We start from the raw sequence: 23,708 nt of genomic DNA on the forward strand, positions 1-23,708 counted from the left end.
CTTTCCATGCCAGTTTTGGAGTTTTGGGAATTTCACAAAAAGACAGGGTGTTTGTGGACAACCTGTACGCAGAATCACACACAGAAGATGGTGAGTTCTTGTTTATTTAGAGGTTTCTGGTGACGCAGATAAACATAGATTTGTCTTGCCTTTCTGTAATATGACTGACAGTTTTGTTATTTTTTCTAGGTTTTCCATAAACATCTACATCAAAATTGATCATGATGTTTTGTGGCCGAGATAATCATGAAGTAAAAATTTGATATCATAACAGCCCTAATTTAAACCATACTAAGTTGAGTTTTATGCTAATTTAAGTCATATTACTGTATTTTCTTACATGGTCTAAACCAGGGGTTACCAAACCTTTCAGCCCGCGACCGCCAAAATATAGGTGCCAAAGACTCATGACCCACACTGTCCCTCAAAGTGATTTAATTAGGCTTCATTTAGCTGGTCTGCAGAAAATGTGTCTGTGTTTCCTGTGTTGTTATGAATTAACCTCCTTATACTTTTGATAATTAACTGTTCACTAACACTTAACTTAGGAGTCATCTGGCAACAAAGAAAGGCAGACAACTCATTACATGTTCTATGTTCAGGGTTTTATTTCAAGTTTAGTCACTATTCTTGTCCATATTTTTTACTATAATGGGTACAATGTACTATTATTTGATAACTTAAAAAAAAAAAACATTCTGGAAGACATCTCACATCCCCCCATTTGTGTCTCGCGACCCTCCAGGGGTTCTCAACCCACACTTTGAGAACCCCTGGTCTAAACCAGGGGTTCCAAATTTCTTTTCTTTTTTTTAAAAAGTATTTTAAATTAGCTTATTTTACACATAATTTAAAAAATATAGACAAGAAGAGTGATTACATATGAAATAAAACCCTGTAAATAAGTACATTTCATTAACTTTCTGCCTGTCTTTGTTGCCACATGACTCCTAAAGTTTGGGTTAGCTAACAGTTAATTAACAGAAGGATCAGTAGCAACAGGTTATTTCCATAGACTGTATAAATAATGGACGAACTATCCGTGATGTCACCCATCTGTTCCTGAACGCTGTTTTGAAGCCAATAGTCGTCGGCAGCCATATTGGATATGCGGAACCCAACCAGGCATGGTGTGACGTAAAGAGGCGGGGTTTGAGCCTCCTAGCTGACAGATATGTGTTCCTGTCCAGGAGTCAAGTCAGTCATGTCCTTATTTGGGCAAAAACTTGTAATCTTAATATCTTCTGAACCGTCGTGTTAGAAAAAATTCACCCCTATAGTGTGTGCCGATAGAGAGATTAGCGATGTAGACCTCAACTGTTTTTTGAACCAGGCTGTAATCATGTTTATTTCTGCTGTTAAGATTGTCTTTTTTGAATGGGTGTCTATGTGGTTTCTGGTGTTTCTGCAGCCAGCCTCTAGTGGATGCTCGATGAAATGCAGTTTATAACACTTCCGAATGGGCTTCATATTTTGAGGCCAGAGGTTGCCGCTTGGTTATTTCACAGCAGCACAGTCACATGAGCATGTAGGTAAATTTATTTTTTATGAAGTATGAAACAACATTTAATCACTTTGAGGGACAGTGGGGGTTGCAGGCTGAAAAGTTTGGGAACCCCTGGTCTAATTTGCAGCATTAAAAGAGTTAGGATGAACTACCTGCATGTAGGCTATATATTATTTAAGTGGTGGAGTATTCTTCAAATGAGATCAACAGTTTTGAGCCAGACTTTCCTTTTTTATTTTTATGAGCACCTTAAAAACAATCTGGCCCCGTATTTTTTAAAGGAATTAAACGGGGCAGGTTTGAGTTCCAAGATGTCATCATGTCTGTGATTCCTGAAGGCATCCCCGCCTGCTGATTGGCCGCCCCGCCCGCGCGCTGCAGAGGTGGCAACGGGGCGGGCTCGTCTCTCCGGCGCGCGCTATATGTACGGGCTGTGCGCCGCTCCGGGATCAGGGAGAACTCGAGCGAGGAGAGGAACACAAGCGCCAGACCAGAGCAGAGAACTGGACATTACACACACAGAGACACAGACAGACGACTACAGCAGAGGAACCAGACGGACTCCATTCACTTTACTCCAGCAGCACAGAGGAGCGCGTAAAGTTTGGAGAGATGCAGTCAGTGTACCAGCACCTGGTCAGCCTGCTGTTTATCTTCAGCAGTCTGCACGTTCACCAGCTGACAGAGGGCTGCACATGCGCTCTGACGCACCCCCAAGACGCCTTTTGCAACTCCGACATAGGTGAGTAACGGGTTATATGGAGCCTTTTACTGCTGTATCATGTTATTAAGCTGCGTGGATGATGTTAAAGCCTGTCACAGAGAAGAGGAGAGGGGACTGATCTGCTTTCATGCCATGCACGTCATTCAAAAACACTGCCTTTCAGGTAAACAAGTGGTGTACGTAGTATTAATACACATTTATCAGCAAACACTTTGTATTTTTACCTCATATACATATATATATCATTTTACCAGAACCATTACTTTACATGTTCATTAAAAAAATATTTAAATTCACTATGGCATCTCCAGCAGACAGCATGTACCAAGAGTTCATTTGCAAAAACAGATATCTCCGTTTTGATAAATAAAAAATATATATGTTTTTAATTAAGAATTTTAACAAAGTTACATTTTTAAGATACCTCTGATTAGTAGTCATTTTGACTTAGTCAAAGCAACCCAACTTCAATTGATTGATAATTCCTAAAGCTAGAAAAAAGCTGAAAAAATATGTTTTTGAAAACATTTTGAAAATCTTTTAAAAGTGAGTTATCTGTTTTTGCAAATTAACTTCATTTATTTCTTTTATTTTGAAATGTATCTGTATTTAATGCTCTTCTGTGCTCCTGTCACTGAAGCACAGTACATTATTAAATTCCTCCAGCTACAGGTGTGTTGTTGTGGCTTAGGAGTAAAGCATGAGCGGTGTACAGTGACACCACTTGATAACAGGCTCAGAAGTTTGCATAGAGAATTGCAGTCATGCTGATTTATCCACACACTGGTATTTCTCTGTCCGACAGCCACCTGGTTGTACCTCACGCATGCTTGGCCTCTGCTTCAAAAACGTTTGGCATGGAGGAGAGTTTAGTGAGCTTGTTTTACTGCCTGCTTTTGCTTTCTTTTACAATCCAGAATAATATGAACTCAGCATCAGGCTTTGGCTGGAATTCTAGTCCAACCTGGCCTCTGTTTTTAGATAACACTGGTAAAGACTGTGGGATTATCTGATCTGCTCTGATGGGAGAGAGGCTGTTTAGGGGTTGAGAGACGAATGTTTCAGATAGGACAAGAGGTTGACTCATTTCTTGAGTGAATACTGAGGACTTAAGATTTGTATTAATAACCTGTAACTTAGGTTCCCCATCACGGCTGCCTGTCTGTACTGCTCCTGATATTTCGCTTCATTTTCATTTGACCCAAAAATGTGAGTCCGTCTCTAAAACCCTGACATATAAACGCACAATAATCTCTCAGTCTAAACTGAGCACACGCACACACAAACTTACACACACATACACACAATACACACTGCAGCCATGTGTTCACTCTAATGCCTTGTGTCGACTAACACGTTGCAAGGGAAGGGAAGTCCTAGTTTCTGCAGGAACGCCCCTCTTACATCCTCGGATGTCATTTAATGATATTGCTCTTACTACTGTTAGCAGTAGAGGCCAAAAAATGATTGATCACAACATTTTTAATGATGCTCTACCATCATAAGTACGTGAAATATATGGAATATGAACAAAATTACATTAAAAATACTATTTCTGGACTTAATGCCGATACTCAGAAGACAAAATCTGCCTTTCCAGGAAGAAAAAATTCTGCTTTTTTTCAGCCCATCCTTTAAACCACTCATCTATTTCTGTTCTCACATCAACCAAGGACACATATTTTTGAACCATTGTGTCCAACCAATCTGCCTTTCTCTACTTATCAGTTCTCCTATTGGTTTGAAATTTTAATAAGAGTCCACTGCACCAACAAATAAATTAAAGACTGATTTTTTTTAGCTAGATGGCTTTTTTGGTTTGTATTTAAGATATTTAACCTTACTTTTTCAGTTATTAAAACACTGTTGAAAGCAGTTCTGTTCTCTTGATGTTTTTGAGAACTGTACGCCACAACAAGAACACGGTGTACCTTTCAAATAATCTGTGTCCTATTTACTAGATACACCACAAAAGCATCACAAGGTTTCCTCTCCAAATGCTCTTCATTTTTCAGCCAAGAAAATTAGGCATCTTTGCCCAAATTTGGAGAACACAGTCGGTATATCTTGTGGGCGTCAGTCACTTCTTTTAGTTCCGACGTGGGTGGGAATTCACAAGGATGCTCTGGTAAATCCTTTGTTGAGTCTCCGAGAGAGAGAGAGGGGAAGTGCAGGGTTAGCCTGATAGCTGTCTGAGGAACCCAAATTTAAAAGTGAAAGTCTTGGAAATAGGGCACAGATCCTTGTGACTCTTCGGCTCTTCCGTGTTGGTAAACTTTGACCACCGGGCCTGTGGGAGCGTCCTCAGTCAAGTGACCCGGTTGGAGTGAGTGAAAATACCACCTCCACAAACACTCATGCCTTTCACAGTCCTTCAGATCTCCAGATAGCTCATGATGTTGGCACCCGCTGAGACTTGCATTTGTAGAATGTGGGACTGACTTCAATGGGCGCAGTGATCAGTGGTGAGCCCCACAAATCCCATTTCCAAGGTCCCGGCTTAGCTTGACGTGTGCTTAGAATACTTGCAGTCCTTCTTATACCATGCTGCTTTGAGGGAAACACTTGTGGAATAGCAGTGTGGCACAAGGTACAAGAGTTATCATTGGTAATATTTCTGTTACAAATCTCTGAATATTACAAGTCCAGAGTTGAACATACATTTGTGTTGCCTAGATGTTTTAAAGTGATACTGATTTTGCTTAAATGTATTTTATAAAACGTATGGTTTTACAGGACACATTTACAAACCAATGAGGAAGCAATGATCTCTGGTCGTCCAGATTTACAGAAGTTGACATCCAATTACAGAATTCAGTCCTCCAGTCTGTATCCTTTAATTTGATGTCAGTTTCTATCACCTCAAACCAAAACCTGCACTTCTACTCATGTCTACAAGCCTATTCCAACACAGACGTGGAAAAACAAAAGAGAAGCAGGGGGTTGAAATGATAGAGCCACGAGGGAGAAACCCTGTAATTCTCACCGTCGACTTCAAAGGTAACTGGCCCGAATCTTCCCAAAGTAAGATTTGAGGTTGAGTTCAAAGAGTTTTGCTCTTGTTTTCCTGGACTTGACCCATAGTCACCCGCAGGCACTCCACTGGATGAATCTCAATGAGGTTAAAGGGTTGGAAATTAGATTACTGGAGTCTGTGTCTCTTTATTTGACAAATTGAAGTTGAAATATAAAGCATGAATGTGCTCGACAGATGGACAAAGTGTCTGGTGAACATTTTCAGTGCCTACTTTCCTGGCGATAATTTGAATACCTACTGATAAATAGGCATTTTTGGGGTCACCTTTATGAAAGCAACAAGTGAGAAACCCTCCACAGGGCATTTGGCTCACTTCTCGGCTCTGATGAGGTGGGAAAGGCATCCTGTCAGTCCTCCCTGCTCACATACCTGGGCACCAGGCAATGACCTAGCTGCTTTCTCTTGTAGAGACCTAGTTGGCTGCTATTACTGGGTTAAAGTGGCCCATTCACCAAGGTGAAATGAGAAGCATTTGTTTTCCCAAAGTCCTCCCAAAGCAAGATTAGAGGCCCTGCAGTAAACTTTGACCCTGAGATTTAATATCGCTCCGTTACGATGCTGGTTCCCAAGCGCTCGGGGTGACAGGAGCAAACCTCTACATGCTTCCAACGTGAACCAGGTCAGTTGCTGGGGATTAACGTGATGTGTGTGCGTATGCTCGCTTTGGGATTGAGGATCAGGCCATTGAGAGAAAGGGATCCCGCCCTGCTGTGGGTATTTTGTTGCGCAAAGAGGAGCTTTGTCAACCAAGTGCAGCACTGCAGGTTTAAAGTGGTGCATGTTCTGGGGCTTTGTGACAACGCTCTCCTGGTGCCAGTACATCCTCATCAGTCTGCTAATGAGCTGTGCAGTGTTGAGTTAAATCACAGTTCTCTGTCCACTCAGCCTCCTCCAACAGGTGACAGATGATAACCTAAGTGAGCCAGAACTCCTCTTTAGAGAAGCATTATGTAAGCTTGTATCAAATGTCCATAGTATTCCCAAAAGTGCGCTAAAATATGACGAGATGTCAGAGGTTGTGGATTCCGTACAAGCCTGGGATGTCCGTTCTATGAGCCAGGCGTATCAAATCTCCAATCCGTCCCTCCCGTCTCTACTGACCATACAGGCACTTATGAATTCACTGTTTTAAACAGGGGGCCAGCACGAGGGGTTATGGACATGAGCCCAGCATAAATCAAGATGCTAACGTGACTATTTGACTGCAAACCAATGCTTTAGTCATCATCAAATGCTCTCTAAAAACAGACAAACAACTAGATCTTTTTGGTGTAGAGACAATGGTAAAACCATTTCTTAGTCACCATGATGTCTAGTTTCAGTTGATGTCAATGGTGGCCGGTAACAGTCCAATTGAAAGTGACAGATGTTTAAAAACAGTAGCAGCAAGTTAAATCATCCAATCAGAGCTTGACTACAGACTGGTTTTTGACTTAATATAAATGCAAATTACATTTAAATAAGAAAAGATGAGAAGCAACCAGTAAGAAAGAACTTCAGCAATGAATGAAGGGCAAAGTCAAAAAACAGAAAGAGAAAGGGAAAGCAGGCACACAGCGCAGCAAGGACACAGATAACGTCAGGCCAACCATCAAGGCTTCAAGAGTTGGTGGTGACTCTCTCAAAGCACACTCAAAGACACTCACTAATTTGGGGCCAGGGTTTCTTTTTGGAGGAGGCTTACTGGAGACATCAATTTTAGCTTAGACAAGTGGTGTTTTTGAGGTTAGCTCGTCTGACATTATAATTTAAATGGCCCAGTTGGTTAGAGATTCCCATGCCTCAATCCAACAGTAACATCTTGTGAAAAGACAATCGTCGCCTTCTTGAAATAGAGAAAATTAGCTCTAACCAAGAATGTTTTTGTCAACTGGAACTGAAATAAGAAGCTGGTTTAAAGACTGAACCCTCAAAGCTGAGAATACTAAGACTTCTATCCGTTTTACCTCTTCTCTGCACACAGTAACACAGATGTGTGCCCTGGGTTTGATTATGTGATGGCTAGGAATGTGCAAATTTAGTCAGCTGAACTACTAATCACCCTGGCTAGTTGGCACCAGAATTACAAGGCGGTTAGCAAAGTGTTAATGTGTCTTTAATTGTAGACTCAAAATGTTTGTTTTATGGGGACTGGTGTAGTGCTGTCGGCTTGATGCTCTACTATTCAGATGTAAACAAACACAGACGGAGGATGGCTTGTCGTAACATGGCATGTGTAAAAGTTACTTTCTGGGGACATTTTTTGCCGTTCGAAAATATGGGTACCAGAGAGTGGGGGGTGTCATGCAGCAAAGGGGTGAAGTCAGGGTTGAACTAGCAACCGCTTTGTTGATGACTGTAGCCTCTGTAAATGTGGCGCATGCTTCAACTGACAAGCGAAACCGCCACCCTGATATACTTTGAATGTTGCTGCTTCATTCTTATTCCCACTGGTGTGACCTGTTGCTCATTAGTTACATTAGCTAACATTCTCAAATGTGACGTTTTTCTCCCTGATATTCCCAGACCAGTCTGATACTTCTTTACTTTTCCTTACTGAAACCGGTAAACAAAATCTACATCAAACATTACATAGTGCATTTAAACTGAGCAATTTTGAAATAGTTTGGTAGAATTGGACTCAGATTTTGATGAATTATGATGTGTTCATTTCCCCATGAGGAAGTACAAGAAATAGAGACTCATGCTTCATTGGCCGCCTTTCAATTTTAGCCCGTTTAGGCCCCAGCGTTTCAGCGGATACAGTTTCAGTGTTTATTTTTGAGCGTGGTAGTGTGTCGTCCTGAGAATTCCTCTTCCTCCCACTCGCCTCCTCACACTTGGACCACTTTCTGCATACTAAAATCACCGTCACCTGCCCCATGTCTTGTTTTCGCTCTCTCTCTTTTACACACACACAAATGAATAACCTTATTATTGTCATGCCTGCAGTTTGCCACACCGTACGTAGGCTGAAATGAATGTTTCAGTAAATTACATGCTCACCTTAAGGTTTGGAATTTGCATTTGTGCTTATGTAATCCCCTGCTTTAGGCAGGAGTGAAAAATGGATTCGCTGCTTCTTTTCTTTTCTGTCAGACCCTGGTTACCTCTCTTATCACCACAAGCCTCCCACTCTTGAAAATGTATGTCAGATCCTCTGCAGGAGATGAATACATGTGCGTCACAGGCCGGGGCTGTAATTCCTTCTCTTTAGAAAAGTAAGAGTGAGAGAGAGATTGCATTACAGTAGAGAGTAGCTGATAGTGCTTTTCATGCTAATATTAACCACTGGGTTATTAACAAGATCATTCCATCCCTGTGGGTTGAACCCATTAAGATTACGTTAGTTAAGAAGGAGCGGTCACCTTCACTGTTCACACTGTAAACATGGTCATAATAACAAGACAGGGAGCACTGCTCTATGACCTGGTGTTACAAAGTCATTAAGGTGTTCTGGTTTAATGTGTTGCAGCTCGCCATGTTGCCATTACATCCACACGACCAACACCAATAGATACTATGGAGAAGGTCGGCATGTATTCGAGTTCTGTGTCCTGTGTTATGATACGTTAGCAAAAGTAGCTATGTCTTCTCATCACACTGTTAACAATGTCTTTAAATATACCTGGTGTTTGTTGTCATTTTTAAAAATCATATTTGATTAAATGTTTTTTTTAACTGAGGACTTAGATAGCACAAAAATGCTAGTTATATCTAGCTATGCTAACTAGCTTACACTTTTAAAGAGGAGGACATTTAAGCCTGTAAGATAACTTGTACTTTTTAAGGGGAGTAAAAAATTTCAGTGCACAATGAATTCTCGCCATGTCATTGAATGACATAACAGATAGATTACTTGAGGCCCTTATATAAGCTCTATAATATAAAGGTCTCAGGTTAGCAGGAGCTTACAGTATGTAGAGTATGGCTACATCTATTTCAATCAATCAACCAATCAATCAACCAATCAATATCTTTAGTATATATAATATATGTATACCGCCAAATCACAACAAACGTTATCTCAAGATACTTTTACAAACAGAGCAGGTCTAGACCACTCTATGTTAAATTATGAACAGAGACCCAACACCAAGACAGGGTACACTCAGTCTTACCCCACCTTAATCCACCATGAGCATTGCACCTCGCAATTGACTTCATCTGATAAAGTTCTGCTGAAAAAGGTTACAAATATGAGCTCTTACTTAACATGATGCTCTGTATAAACATACCAAACATCTAAAAAAGATTTCATGTGACTGGTGTTGAATAAATGAAGTAGGTTAGAATAAAGCCTCACTGTTCTTCTCTATTTGAATGAGTATTTAAATGCTCTAAAATTGGATCAGTTTATCTCTGTATGGTAAATAGTGGAGTTACTTACTGGAGTTCTCCTTTGCATTTCCCTCAATGCTCTATGTACAAAGACCCTAATATACCTAGAAATGTGTTGAACCTCTATGAAGTAGTGTGTAAGTGTACATATGGTGTAAGTGTGGATGGAAATAAAAACAGGGCTTATTATTGGAGAATGAGCTGACGCAGTATGTCCATAGTTTCAGTTGAACCAGGTTGATGTGAGATCACATTACGAAACTGGGTTAAATAAACATGTGTAATATAGACTTTTAGACCTGAGCAGGCAGCCTTTCAGAGGTACATAAATATATCTGCTGAATGGAGGGGGAGGTCAAGGGGTTACTGCAGGGGTATGACTCAAAGCCTCTGTCTCTGGAGCAGCTGAGGCCCTTCACACATTCCTTTTCATGATGGCACCATCACTAGCCAATTAGTGGCCGCCGTCCAACAAGAGGGGTCCTATCTGGACGTGCTTCAGTTAAATCAGCTGACCTGTGGCCCTTCCAACACGAACATTTGTTTCTCTTGGGGGTTGGTTTTGAGGTCAGAACAGAGTAGGAAACTAGGTTTTGGGGTGACACTCAAAATAACGCTAACAGTGTATCAAACAGAGGCAAAAGTATCCTGTTCTATCTGCACATTCCTCTGTAATTGAGCCCCAGTTCCTCTGTAATTGCAGCGACAAACGTCTGTCAAAAAGCATTTGGGTACATTTAGCAGAGGCCCGTCAGGCAATGGCACTCTGGCTCATATGAAAAGAGTTGACAGATTAATGGATTAAATGTTCGATAGCAGGTTATTGTGAATGGTCATAAAAGTGAAGGGCAAGCAGGGGGTCAGAACTTTCATTTTCCTTGGTGGTTTGATCATTGTGAAACTGCCAGTGAGTCATGTAACACAATGCTATCAGGTGAAAGACACAAAGCAGTGGTTTCTGCACTGTATTACCTCTAACGCAGCTTTTAAAGTATTTTCCTCATGGGAGTTCTATAGTGCTGCTGGTTTACTGCAAGGTGGTGGTAACTGATCTAACATCAGAGGACATGAGTCATTAAAGTGCAACAGCCGGATATTAGTCAAGTTTTCTCTACTCTACAACTTTGGTTGAGAGTATAATGTTTTAACAGCTTAAGATTGAAATTCAATTTGGTGTAAATATCCATCGTGTCAAGAGGGTAATTCCTAATGACTTTCATGATTCATGAAACAGGCTAAACTAAATGGTAAACACTTCTTAGCATGACATTGCATATTGGCATTTTCCTTGTTGGTATTTCATCATGTAGTCCAAAGTAAAATTTCACTGCAAGTGCTAGTTAGCTCATTTTGCTAAAAGGCTAAACTTAAGTTGTAACGGGATTTTCCAAAGCGACTCATTTTCTGGTTGTTTAGATTTAAATTTAAATTCTGACGTTCTGATTAATCTTAAAGTAAGAAAATACTCACAAAACAGTCATACATGAGCACAAGTTAGCTAACATGGCTAAACACAAGATCACTGAGTCTGTTGGTAAACAACGCCACACTGGTTTGTTGTGTGTGGCTAACATTAGCAGAGCTAGCACCACCAGCCTTTGGTCATTTGTTAAATGCATGAATCTAAATACTGCCAAACAGCACCACATTACCAGATGTCACCTGTCATGTGTATGTGTTTACATCTGAGTAGCAGAGCATCACAGCAATTTGTCAGAAGTCATTACCAAGATATGGCTGCGGCTAGTGGTGGGCGACTGCGTTACAGCTTAGACACAATACATGACCAGCAGTTTCAGCCTATGGTAATACAAACATTTATTCACTTAACCCGCTAGTCACTCTGGTGCCGCCAAGCAAGGTGACAAGGTTTAATGGTTTAGTCGACTAAACACACATACCCCTACTTTTAACCCAGTGCTCCTGAGGTCAAGATTTCATTAAGCTATAATTAACTCATTTTAATGCTTACACGCTAAAGTGGTAATCATCTTAATTATAACTTGCTTCATATTGGGATAATCGCATTGTCACGTATTAGCTTATAGCACCAAAGGAAGCGTCTCAGATCTCAAAACTCTTGGAACCACTGCTTGTGTTTTTGCTGTTGGCTAGTTTTAAAAAGCTAGTTGTTATTTTTGGTACTTTCTTTGAAGTTCATTCCTCAAACACACCAACTTAATACAAAATGTTTGGGGAACACTATTTTGAAGCTGCTGGGTGACTCACTTCCTTTGATTTGTTCAAACTGGCCTAAAATAATATTTTTAAGGATATTTCATTACAGCCTTGGTTCACATTGGGGTCTTTATCCGTAATAAGTTTGGGTTCCCCACTTGTGGGCGGTCATGCGGTTTCTGCTTCCTGTTTGAGTTTTATTTTTATACCTGTCTCCGTTTGCCTGGAAGGACAGCTCGACTGGAGACCAAACAGAAGATGCCACATGCCTCAGACTTTTCTCTTTTTTTTCCTTCCTGGGGAATGTGAGCCCCAGAAGAATGTGTAAAGGAAATTCCAGCAGGAGAAGATAACAAACATGGCCAGTGTTAGTTGTGTCTGCAGCCAGACAAATGTGGGCAGCAGGTGAACTTCACAGAGGACTGACTGCTTATGCAGGACTCTCAGACCTTCCACAATAAGCCCCCTTACTCTAACACGAGTGAAAGCAAACAAATCAAAGTCGCCAATGAGCTTTTGCACCTTGCAGATGTTTACATGGGGGTCCCCTAGCCTGATAAGATCTTTTTAAGTCCTGATCCCAATACAGATGGAAACCTGTCTAAACAGAGCAGACCTGTTGCCTCCTTATGTTTTTCTTATGTGTCTGTAAGGGTGTTTTTAAGTAGCAAAAATGTTGACTTGAGTCACATTAAGTCTTCAAAATTAAAATCTCAGCATTTAAAAATAGAGATGACATTATGATATGAGAAATCATCCATAAATCAGGATCATAACCACAAAAAAAAGGGCCTTGAACATGCATGAGGCCTCTTCTCCTTTAATTTCTGTATCAAACTCAAAAGTCCCTGTAGTGGTTTTTGCCTTGGCCTCTCTTGGCAAACAGCAGCAATGCAGAAAATCGGATAAACGGATTAACTGTGGTGCCAACCTAGTCCTGAAATGGTATTTATAATAGCTGTCCTAATGCCTCCTACTGGCCGAGGCAGTGTGTTATTTGATGGATTGGAGCGGAAAGCTCAGAGTAATTCTGTATGTGGACTGAGGGGAAGGAATGTGACGGCTAGTTGTGATCTTTTTCAAAGTCATTGACCGGACTGTTTCCTGTCTTTCACAGTGATTCGAGCAAAAGTGGTCGGCAAGAAGCTCCTGAGAGATGGACCTTTTGGAACGATGCGCTACACCATCAAGCAAATGAAGGTGAGAGCTCCCATCCTCGGCTGAAGTGCTGCCAGGAAGGATGCTAAATCCTTTTCAGCTTTAAAGTAACAGTAAGACATATTGGCAAGAAGAGAAGGTTGAGACCGGCCTCATGTTGTGGGTTACATATGAAGCTAGAGCTAGTATGCTTAGCCTAGCAAAGCCCATAAGGACTGCAGAAAGGGAAAGTTAGATTATTTCATTAAACAAACATGATAAAAATCAATTTGTTAGTTGAACTTTTTTGGTTTGACGAGGACAGGCTAGCAGTCCTTAGCCACTCTGGTAACATAAGCTAACTATATGAGCTCACAAAGCTAGAAAAACAAGACTGCTAGATTTTGTATGAGGCTCTTAAATCATTGAATGGTTTAAAGCATGTTGAAGAAGTTTCATCTTTTGGTTGCTAACATTCTGGGAAGTCTTGGGGGCAGGGGTGTCGCCAGGAATTCTGGGCCCCCTGAAAAGATATCTCAGTGGGCCCCATCACCACAGCCAACCCTACAGAATATAACATTGCTGCTATAATACTGGTTTATTTGCATTATACAACAATATATGCTTAAAGCTATCCTGGTTAACTGACTCTAATCTAAGATATATATAATTTTTTTTTTTTTTTTTACAATTTCTCTAAATGTACCTGCACAATATTGACCTTCAGACTGTCCACCTCTTTGAACAAGATTATTTGAAGCCAGGTGACTTGTTGAATAACAACAAGGGGGCATTATTTGGTATAATCTAACCTCATGAAGTCAATTAAAACTCCCAAAAAAACTAAAGTTTACTTTCAATCAGATTCAGCCACACCTGATGCTGTGAAAATATGACGATTCCCCACTTTAGGCATGAGACACGGATCTCACAGAGCCGTGGAATTCTGAATGTTTGACTATTTATTCAGACAGTTTTAGTTATCTTATTGCAGTTATAACAAAACAAAATAAAAGCATTTTATTTCAGGCCCACTAAGGCCCCCCCTCCCCACTTGGGTCCTAGGTAGTCAGTCCCACTTTTCCCCCCACTACGACGCCCCTGGTCAGGGGTCAAGTGGTGTCATTAAAAAACATGGGAAGATTAAGGTTAATCACAGATGTCAAGTAATCCAAGTAATTTGGGCTTATTGGGAATATATTAGGTTGTAATTTGTCTCTTATCTGATGTTATAACAAATTCCCATTAAATTAAAAGTTATAAATAAAAGAGAAAAAAAATGACTTCAATCATTTCTGACATTAAGGAACAGTCTTTGATCTCTTTTTGAACAGCGCAGGCAAATGTAACGTCATTAACTGGATGTTGCGGGAACGTTTTAGCTACAGGAAAGCTCCTCCGCCCCCTCAGCTGCTGTGTGATGTCTAAGAAGCAGGAATACTTATCCTGAAAGCCTCTTCTTCGCTTCCTCTATATTCTTACATAACGCTGCACATTTCTGACAGATGCTGACATCGGCCTGCTGCTCAGACAGGAGCCAGGCCTGAGGATTAGCGAGCCTACAAGCACTACAGTTCAACCAAACTTCTCCCTCAGAGTGTAAACAACTCAACAGAGTCATGCGCCACATCAGTACAATCCCAGTTTGTGTAAAAGCATTAAGTGGCCTCTTGCTAGTGAAGCACACCAATCATCACTGGAAGGATTATCCCCAGGAATTAGACCTGACCCCTGCACCTCTCTGTGTTATGTATTCGTATTACAGTATGCAAACAGTGCTTTTCCTTGTGAGCTGTAATAGAATACATTTCCCTCCAATTTTCAACAAATCCTATGAGACAAATGCCTTTGGCTTTCTCAAACCTCCGCAGTTTCAGGCTTAAGTCACAGTTTGTTCTGCTTTTCTGGGAGCTTCTCGTCTAAACAGGGATTTCCTGTTGTTCCCAGACAAATAAATTACACTGAAGAAAACAGTTCTCAGGGCAAACACTGTTCGCTCTGCATGCCTGAGCTGAATGGAAGTAGCTTAGGTACGTGGTTTGCTATGTCCTTGCCAAAGTAGCATCAAAGTGAAAGCATATTACACAACCTAATTATGTTAACCATGATTTAGTTACGAGCAGTGCCTAATACTACTTCTCCCACGAGGCAGCCCTTCAGGAATGTCATCTGATAAAGCAGGCGCACTGTTTTTATTCCTGATTACTAATGTGAGGAGGTGGGGAGGTTGCGTCTGGGGTTGTAACACCAGGGTGAAGAATACAACATCCCACTTTCAATCAGGTCCTAACTCCAGTTTTGTTTCTCCTGTTTTGCAGATGTACAAAGGCTTCGATAAAGTCCACCACGTGCAGCACATCTACACAGACTCCTCTGAGAGTTTGTGTGGGGTTAAGTTCGACATCAACAAGTACCAGTATCTGATCACAGGTAAGCTGATTGAATGTTATCAAAGAAACCTTACATGTTTGATATAGGGAAATGCAGTGAATTGCAATTTCATCATTGTTGCAACAAAAATTTGAAATTTAGAGCAAAAAAGCAGGGAAATGATCTCATGAAACCAAGCTCTGGGTTCTCACTTAGCATGTATATATTTACCAATTGGATGGAAACATTTTGAAGATATCAGGAGAAGCTATTGGTGCCAATTCAGTGATGAAAAAGATGATGTTTTATCCTTATTTTTATAGTGCCAAATCACAACAAATGTCATATCAAGACACTTTACAGATTCAGTCTGATCTCATCTTAATCCACCATGAGCAGAGCACTTTGCAGCATTTAGCAAGTTACAGTGGCAAGGACAAACTTCCTTTAACAGGCAGAAACCTCCAGCAGGACCAGACTCATGTTAGACACACATCTGCTTTGACTGTGTTGGAGAGAGGGATAGAGGGAGGTGAAGAAAGAGAGAGATGATAGTGGTGAGACGGATAGTAGTAGTTTTTTGGATGAACTAGGGGGGGAGATGTCAGCAGGAACAGGTTGCTAATATGAATGCTGCTTAAATATAGTAAGTCTGATTATTCCTGTATGGAAATTTGTCTAGGACTCATACGCTACATGCATTGAGCTGCCTCTACAGTCCTTTTAAAGAAAAGCAACCATGCATCTTTAAGTCATAATTCTCTCTTTGTATTGTTCTTCATGTCTCTATATTAACCAATGTATTCACAAACCCCATCATTTCTTATCCCCTACATGTCTAGTCTGCTACTGTTTCCAATAGTATTTAGCTTGAGTCGTGCTAGAAGCACTGCAAATTTGTTTGGCCTAAAGTACCCTCTCATTCCTCTCCTCACCAAGGACTTCCTCGTTTGTCCTGTGACACAAACTTTCCTACTATTTATAACCTACCACTTGTAACTGTGCAGGCAGACAGCAAGGCCCCTTTTCTTTCTCTTTTTTACACTTTTGCGTTTATTTTCCTCAACTTCGAGGAGAGAGAGCAGAAGCCAGGTTTCTCTCTCTCACAACTGGTAATTAACAGCTTGCAGGAAGCGACTGGTGTTTTCCAGCCAAAGCTTTTTATGAGTTGCTATTTCCAACAGAGGTGCAGTTTACTTTGGACCCTGCTGTGCTTGGCCTGTATAACTGTCGCTAAGTCCTGGACCTGTAAATACTGCAACTACACCCCACAGTGCAAGTGAATGAGCTGGCGTTGCCAAGCAGCGACAGTTTTGTTGATGCAGTCGGGGTGCGAGTGACATCACTGACGTCTTCACTGTTCTCAGGGTGTCTATAATAAGTCTCGCATATGATCAAGACTGCATTGCATGCAATTGAAACACACCAGAGCTTGTGAAACGAGCTGCCTGACCCTCCTTTGATCAAGCCCTCTCTGCTCTGGTCCTGATCAGTATTTTAAGAGCATGTCACACACTCAACACCATGTAATAAGCCTGCCAGTGACTCCAGTAATCCCAGTGCAGGGATGCAGGCCGAGCAGGAGGTTCAGGGGGGTCGAAGAAGCACATATTTGTGAGCTGTCAAATTCCCGCGTGGTGACAACACGAGGGAGGAGACATACAGTGACAAATCATGACGTTCCTGAGAGCTACAGGCCGCAGCACTGCACCTGTCTCAGGAGTCTGTGAGCTGCCAACGGTCCGGCACTATTAATAGACTTCTGTTAACCTTTGGACATTCTAAAATAAGGGTGTTGGTTTAATATGGGCTTACTGTATGGGATTTTCTTTCCTTGGATAAACAGGTTGGATTGCTTGAGCATTTTGTTTTTGTTATCCTATGTTACATGCAGAGGATTTTGAAATTAGCCAAATTACAAAATACCATGCATTGCTACATGGATTAGGAATTAGTAAGGATAATTAAATTAAGGTTTCTTTTTTTTTTTAAATGTCCAAAAGGACTCTTGTTTCAGTCTCTGCCCAGTTTCACGACACCGTGTTGCTTCACAGCGTGCAATCTCAAGTCACGGTCAAAGAGAAACGAGCTAGCGCAGAACATCTGACAACAGAATTCAGTAGGAATGAGTGTATACATGACTACACATGAATCAGTAAACAAAAGGAATACACCACCCCTTTTTACTCTGATTAAAACTCCAATCTGATTGTCAGTTTTGTTTTAATCTGAGTGTTTATACAAGTCATTTTCCCACCGATTGGGCCATTTTTCCAGTTTTAACCTGATTAGAAGTGGTTGTGCAAACCCACCTAATGTTGGTGATCACCTGACATTAGCTCATGCCCACCAAGTAGTTGACATCAATGGTTTGGACTGATATACCTCAACTATCTGATGGATTGTCCTAAATGATCAGATCATCTCATTCTGATTTGGAGAAATCTTTCATGCATGCACTACTGGAATTTTCTAGAAATGTTCAGGAGCTCTGCCCCCCATATTTCCCCCCAAAGTTGCTTTACACATGTCCCCCACCATGTGAAGTCTCCCCTGGTGAACAAGAGGGGGGAGTCTCAAGAGGCAGGATGTAACATCAAAAGCCTGCTTCTAAAGCCAGTGTAATGTTTTCAACATGAGGCAACAGAGACCTACGCTGTGATGACATTTGTTGCATCTATATTAATGCTACATACAAAGATGTGCAAGAAATTATTATCCCCTTCAACCTCTGAGGCTACCAGACACATGGTATAAATATCATCACCCCATCCACTTGCTTTGGGTGAATCTTCCTGAATATTTCAGCACAACAAAGTATTATATTAATCAACTTGTAATCCACCATGTTAACCAGCAGTTGTCTTCTTTCCTGTCTCCTTCAGGTCGAGTGTACGATGGCAAGGTCTACACAGGTCTGTGCAACTTCAACGAGAGGTGGGAGCGACTCTCATTGGCCCAGAAGAAAGGCATCAACCATCGTTACCAGCTGGGCTGCAACTGCAGGGTGAGTCAAAGCTCCATCCAGGAAGGTGTTACATTGAGGGGAGGAAGCAGGAGATTCAAGAGAAGGAGGAGCTCGATGACACTCCTCAGCAATTGTACAACAAGGACTGAATGTTAAACTAAGGTAGCAGGGTGACCGCCTCTGTAAACTCAAGTAGAGTGTTTATCAATGATTACAGGAGCACAAAAATACCTGAAACAGAAGTGCATTTCTGTGTGAGGGTTCAAAACAATCCAGACTCATTAAGTGTTCAGTTTCTTTGTGAGCAGCCCACAAATAGAAACAGAGAGCAGGTTTCAGTCGCTTCAACTGAAGTGACCTTCATGGTTAAACGGCTGATGTGCCATATTACTGTTATTGACTCTGAATTATGAGCCCTGTTTGCTCTTTTATACATCACAGCTATTCCACAGAGACGGGAATTCAGAGAAAACAAGTGTTACCACTGTCAATAGGAGTTAAGTAACAACTCTGGAATCAGCTCAAGTTCTCATTCCAAGTTTTCCGTATCTGAAACATGTAGCCTGCCGCTGTGCAGCTGCTGACTCGCCTCGTAAACTCTCTACTGTACAACAGTGTCCCGGACATCTGCTAACACCATCAGCCCCTATCAGTATAAGTGGATTAGCAGAGAGCCCTATTTGTTCCCAGTGCAGGCCAGCGCCTGTAAACTGTGTCCACTGTGTAGATGGCAGCAGCCCAGAGGCATCCAGAGAAGGCCATCGATCAACTTAGCCCTTCAGTGTGAGAATCAGTGAGCACCAGCAGGCGTAAACATCACCAGACTTATTAAATGCACTCCACCGTCCTCAGCATTCCTCAACATATGATGATTTACTCCACTGGAAAGCAGGCACAGCATTGCACACGTTAGAAAACTATTCTCCACACTCCATTTAAACCACACAAATCAGGAAGTCATGTTGAACAGCTCTGAACCGTGGAGGACAGGCTCTCGAAACAACAACAAAGAATGGGAAGTGTGCTCTCTGACAGGCGGGTTGGATTTGCTGGCTCATTCAGATCCCGATAAGTGCAGCTCTATGCAGCTGATGACTCCATTTTGCTGTCAGTAAATATAGAGTTTCCATTCATCACCTCTCGGAGCAGCTACGTGGATCTTCCTGTGAATTCATGATGGATTTGCATCCATAAAGCTGCTAGTTTTTTGTGCGAGCACCTGGAGATGTGACACGCCAAAGATGCTCAGTAAAATGTAATGGAATCATTAAGAGACAACAAAAACACACAGTCCCTGCTTCTAGAGGTGGCTGTTGATCTTTGAGTATTCCAAAGCAAATCACATGTGAAAGCCACTTCCTGACTTCACACTCAAGTTTTATAAAAGCTGCCGTTTTGCATCTCATTTACATGCTGCAGTATATGATTATAAGAAACAGCTGAAGAGCAGTAGAGTGAAGATGAGGCTCTGAGTTGTGGATATTTCTGCCACATCATATACTCCCTTCCTTACTATTTTCCTTCCATCGTCCTCGTTAATATAAAGGCTGAATTTAAAAGTGTGACAGTGTATTTAATATTTTGTGGCTCATCAAATGAATATAACTTTGATCTTTGCTCTCACTCTTGTTGACTCACAGTTGTTGAAGTTGTATACTTAAAATCCCTGTTAATTATCATTAAGCAACACTTCAGAAATGCCATTCTTTAAAATGTACTCATTTGCTTCTAAGCAAGATTTTAGTGGAAGGGATCATTGCCACTCTTTAAATGCTAAATTTGAAGCTAGTTGCAGCTAACTTAAGCCTAAGCAGGGAGGTAAACAGAGTTAAGCTAGCCATTTCCACTTGCTGACAAACTTAATAAGTGAAAACAGCTAGCTTAGCTCCATTTAAAGATTAAAAAGCCACCTATTAGCTCACTAAATAATACATTGAAATATAAGATACAAGTTATCACTAAGTTTGTATGCTAAACTTGAAGCTAGTAGCAGGAGACTAACTTTAGCCTCAGTAGAGAGGTAAATAGATTAAGCTAGCTATTTCTACTTACCGACAAACTTAGCAAGTGAAAACAGCTAGCTTAGCTCTTTTTAAGGTTTAAAAAGCCACCTACCAGCTCACTAATACATTATGATATAAGATAACTTATCACTAAGTTTGTATGCTAAACTTGAAAGAAAGAGCTGGAGTTAAGCCATTTCTGCTTGCTCACAAACGTAGCGAAAGAAAACAGCTAGCTTAGCTCAATTTGAGGTTTTAAAAGCCACCCAGCCAGCTTAATTTTTATTCACATGCTAGTTAAGCTAATGCATGCAAGCCAAAATGTAACAGAAACAAGAAATCATGCTAGCTTGATAATTTCATATTTAATTATTTCATATTTAAAGCTGCTGTTGGTAGTCACAGTGTAAACATCTGTTCAGAGAGAGGGACTTCAAATGTCAACACTATCCCTCCCAACCAGATTTCCTCTTAGCCCCCCAACACAGATCGCCATGTGCAGTCATGATAATACCGGACTCATGAACAATCGGAGGACGTAGTAGGGGCCGCCCCTTAACCAACCAGAACTGAGGATTGGAGATTAGCTCTGATTGGTCTGTCATAATGGGAACGAGGGGAATAATAACATTGCTTGATACAAAGGCATTGGAAAACACAGAGATTTCACAATAGTCTCAAATTACTCCACTTACCGATGAGTACCGATGGGCATTATGACCTTTTCTCCAAACCCAGCAGAAAAACAAAGTTACGTTTTTTACACCATTCCTACCAACTGCACCTTTAACTTGGCACACACACTGAGTCCTTGGTAGTTGTTGCTAATATCCTGTTTTGTTACTTGATTCACTAAATCTTTTGTTTTGCTTCTGTCTCTATAGATTAAGCCCTGCCACTACCTGCCCTGCTTTGTGACCTCAAAGAATGAGTGTCTATGGACGGACATGCTTTCCCACTTTGGCTATCCTGGATACCAATCCCGGCACTACGCTTGCATCCAGCAGAAGGAAGGCTACTGCAGCTGGTATCGGGGGATGACCGCACGTGATAAAACAACCATCAACGCCACCGACCCCTGAGCCGCAAATGGCACTGCCCAAAATCTACTGCCACCTCCCTGAATCCGTCCCATCCCTTTCAATTTTAGAGAAATGACAGGACTCTTAAAGCTCAGCGGCCTGGGTAACAGCCTCTTTTAAAGGGGCAAAAAGAGAGAGCAAATCTATTACAGTGCCTGTTTTGTAGCACTTCTGACAAAAACAATACCTTTTTTTTGGGACTAACTACCCTGTCACAGTTATTGACCAATCTTCCAAACCAAGAATTAGTCTTTCAACTGCAATGTCTCTTAAGAGATATTTGACAAACTCGTACACAATTAAAATGATCAAGAATCACAAAGGTTTATTAGCCACCAGCAGTTAGCCTATTGCTAACCTAGTATCATTACGTTTTTTTTTTATATTTTTGCAGATGTTACTTTAAAAATAAGCAAGGACTCTCACATGTGAAGGCCATGCAAGTGAAGTACAATCAAACAGTAAAACCAATTATCACCGTGTACATTTCAGATTTGCATTATTGCTAATGAGCTGCACTTGCTAGCTAGGCTATGGCCTTTTCAACAACACAGAAGTTAGACCTCTTATTCTGGCAAGTTTTGAAAACTGTATTGTTTTATATTGAAGTACACATCGATTATGTTCACAGGTTTTACTGTAACATGTGTTTTCATGAATGATAGTATCTCTGCTTACCTGAATGTTTGCAATGTAACTCATTTTGCAGTTATATCCCAAACAGCGCCCTCTATCTTTGAGCACTGATGAATATCAGAGAATGCTAAATTATGTCTGTCTTACAGTGCCAACGCAGGGAAGAGCTCACTTCTTGCAGAGATGGTTTTATTTTATTTTTGCTGTATATAACATAAGCTACAGAAATGAACTATCAACTCAGCTGAAACCTCTGTGATACATCTATTTATATGTTATTGGATTACACAGTAACCAGGTGGTGTATCTGCCAAATCAGACAAAATATATGTATAATAGCCAGTCGACAATACATAGTGACAAACATCACAGCCAGAGCAGCCAACCAGAATGAAGGAGCATTATATCAAAGGGTGTGCTACTTCTGGTACTTTTTTATGTTAGATTGGTCGTATTAGTTCCCCTGGCTGGTACTCATCACAGAGGACAAAGTAAAGTATAAGCAGAGGTTTCAAACAATGAGATATTTTGTAAGTGTATATTCAATCTTTTTGTATTTAACTATTGAAAATGGACATTATATATATATATATGTATATGAAAGTAACAATATTGTCACTAAATTCATTCTGCTTCACCTGTTCCATCTAAGGTTTTTTGTTATTTCTTCCCAGTGCTGTACCTTCAGTCCATTCCATTTCTCGACACAGACTTGCCTCAAAAGGAGTAATGGTTGTTTCGTCATCAAAACAGAAGTAGCTCTGAAGATACACACTGTGGTTTATATCAGTCTGTCCTCTCAGAAAGAGTGCTTTGATTAGTACCACTCTGTAGTCTGGACCTTAAATGTGAAGCAACATCAAACAGCCTGTTAGCTTGGCTTAGAGTAGCATAAAGACAGGAAACGGCTAACCTTTTCCTCATAAGTAACTAAACCCACGTACCCTTTCAAGCTAACCCTTAAAGCTAACAAATGATCATGCTATATCTCCATTGTTTGATTTGTAGCGATATAGTAAAAACTATATGAAAATAAAATATCACTGGTGGTCATGGGGGGTGGATTATCTCTTGACCAATGATCTAGAGTCACAACCTTTTACACAAACTTTTCTTAAGAATAAATTTAAGGGCAAATCACAACAGATCTAAGCTAGCTGTTTCCAGTTGTTATGCTAGGCGGAACCAAACATTGTGCGGCTTTGGCGTCATATCTTTGAACAGACTTAAGAAAAAGGCACCAGACTTCTCATATGACTAAGTGTATTACCCATAATAGCAACAATATTGAACTTATCTCCATTCCATCCTTGCAGTCATAAAATATTTGAGCTTTTAGGACAAGATACTGAGCTTTAGGGGATTTTTGTAAATCACTTGAGATATTTATTGTTAAGTCCTTTAAATGAAATGTCCAGGCTCTTTCTCCAGTTGAGGCATCTCTGTGTCGTTATTTCTGTGGTTCCCGATTGTGTAAATATTCTGTCTGCTTAACACAGAAACACTTGGTCAAGTTTGATCCTTAAAAAAAAATCCAATCCAGGAAGCTGTGTACAGTCTGTGTGTAAACACTGATTCCTGACGTTTGTGGGGGGAAAGTTTCCTTGTAGGGGTTATAGAAATGTTTGACTTAAGTTCTGTGTTTTATATTTTTATAATAAAGATTTAATGAAAAACGGGCAACAGGAAGTCTTCAGTGATTTGTTTGTGTTTGTTTGTTTTGAGCATGTGTCTGTTCTCTGCGTT

The 23,708-nt window shown here is 40.8% G+C and overlaps 2 protein-coding genes across 2 annotated transcripts in view; one reads left to right on the plus strand and one right to left on the minus strand.

The window, feature by feature from the left end:
• LOC117805130 (synapsin-3-like) overlaps positions 1-23,708 on the minus strand; it is a 205,361-nt gene that overhangs the window by 58,487 nt on the left and 123,166 nt on the right. The window lies entirely within an intron of this gene.
• On the plus strand, positions 1,949-23,645 carry LOC117805131 (metalloproteinase inhibitor 3). The gene is made up of 5 exons (XM_034673745.1): positions 1,949-2,249; positions 12,884-12,966; positions 15,222-15,333; positions 18,159-18,280; positions 21,129-23,645. The coding sequence occupies exons 1-5, from the start codon at positions 2,120-2,122 to the stop codon at positions 21,324-21,326; spliced, it is 645 nt and encodes a 214-aa protein (XP_034529636.1). The 5' UTR covers positions 1,949-2,119; the 3' UTR covers positions 21,327-23,645.

Source organism: Notolabrus celidotus, chromosome 21 (genome assembly GCF_009762535.1).
Source record: "Notolabrus celidotus isolate fNotCel1 chromosome 21, fNotCel1.pri, whole genome shotgun sequence".
Taxonomy (NCBI): domain Eukaryota; kingdom Metazoa; phylum Chordata; class Actinopteri; order Labriformes; family Labridae; genus Notolabrus; species Notolabrus celidotus.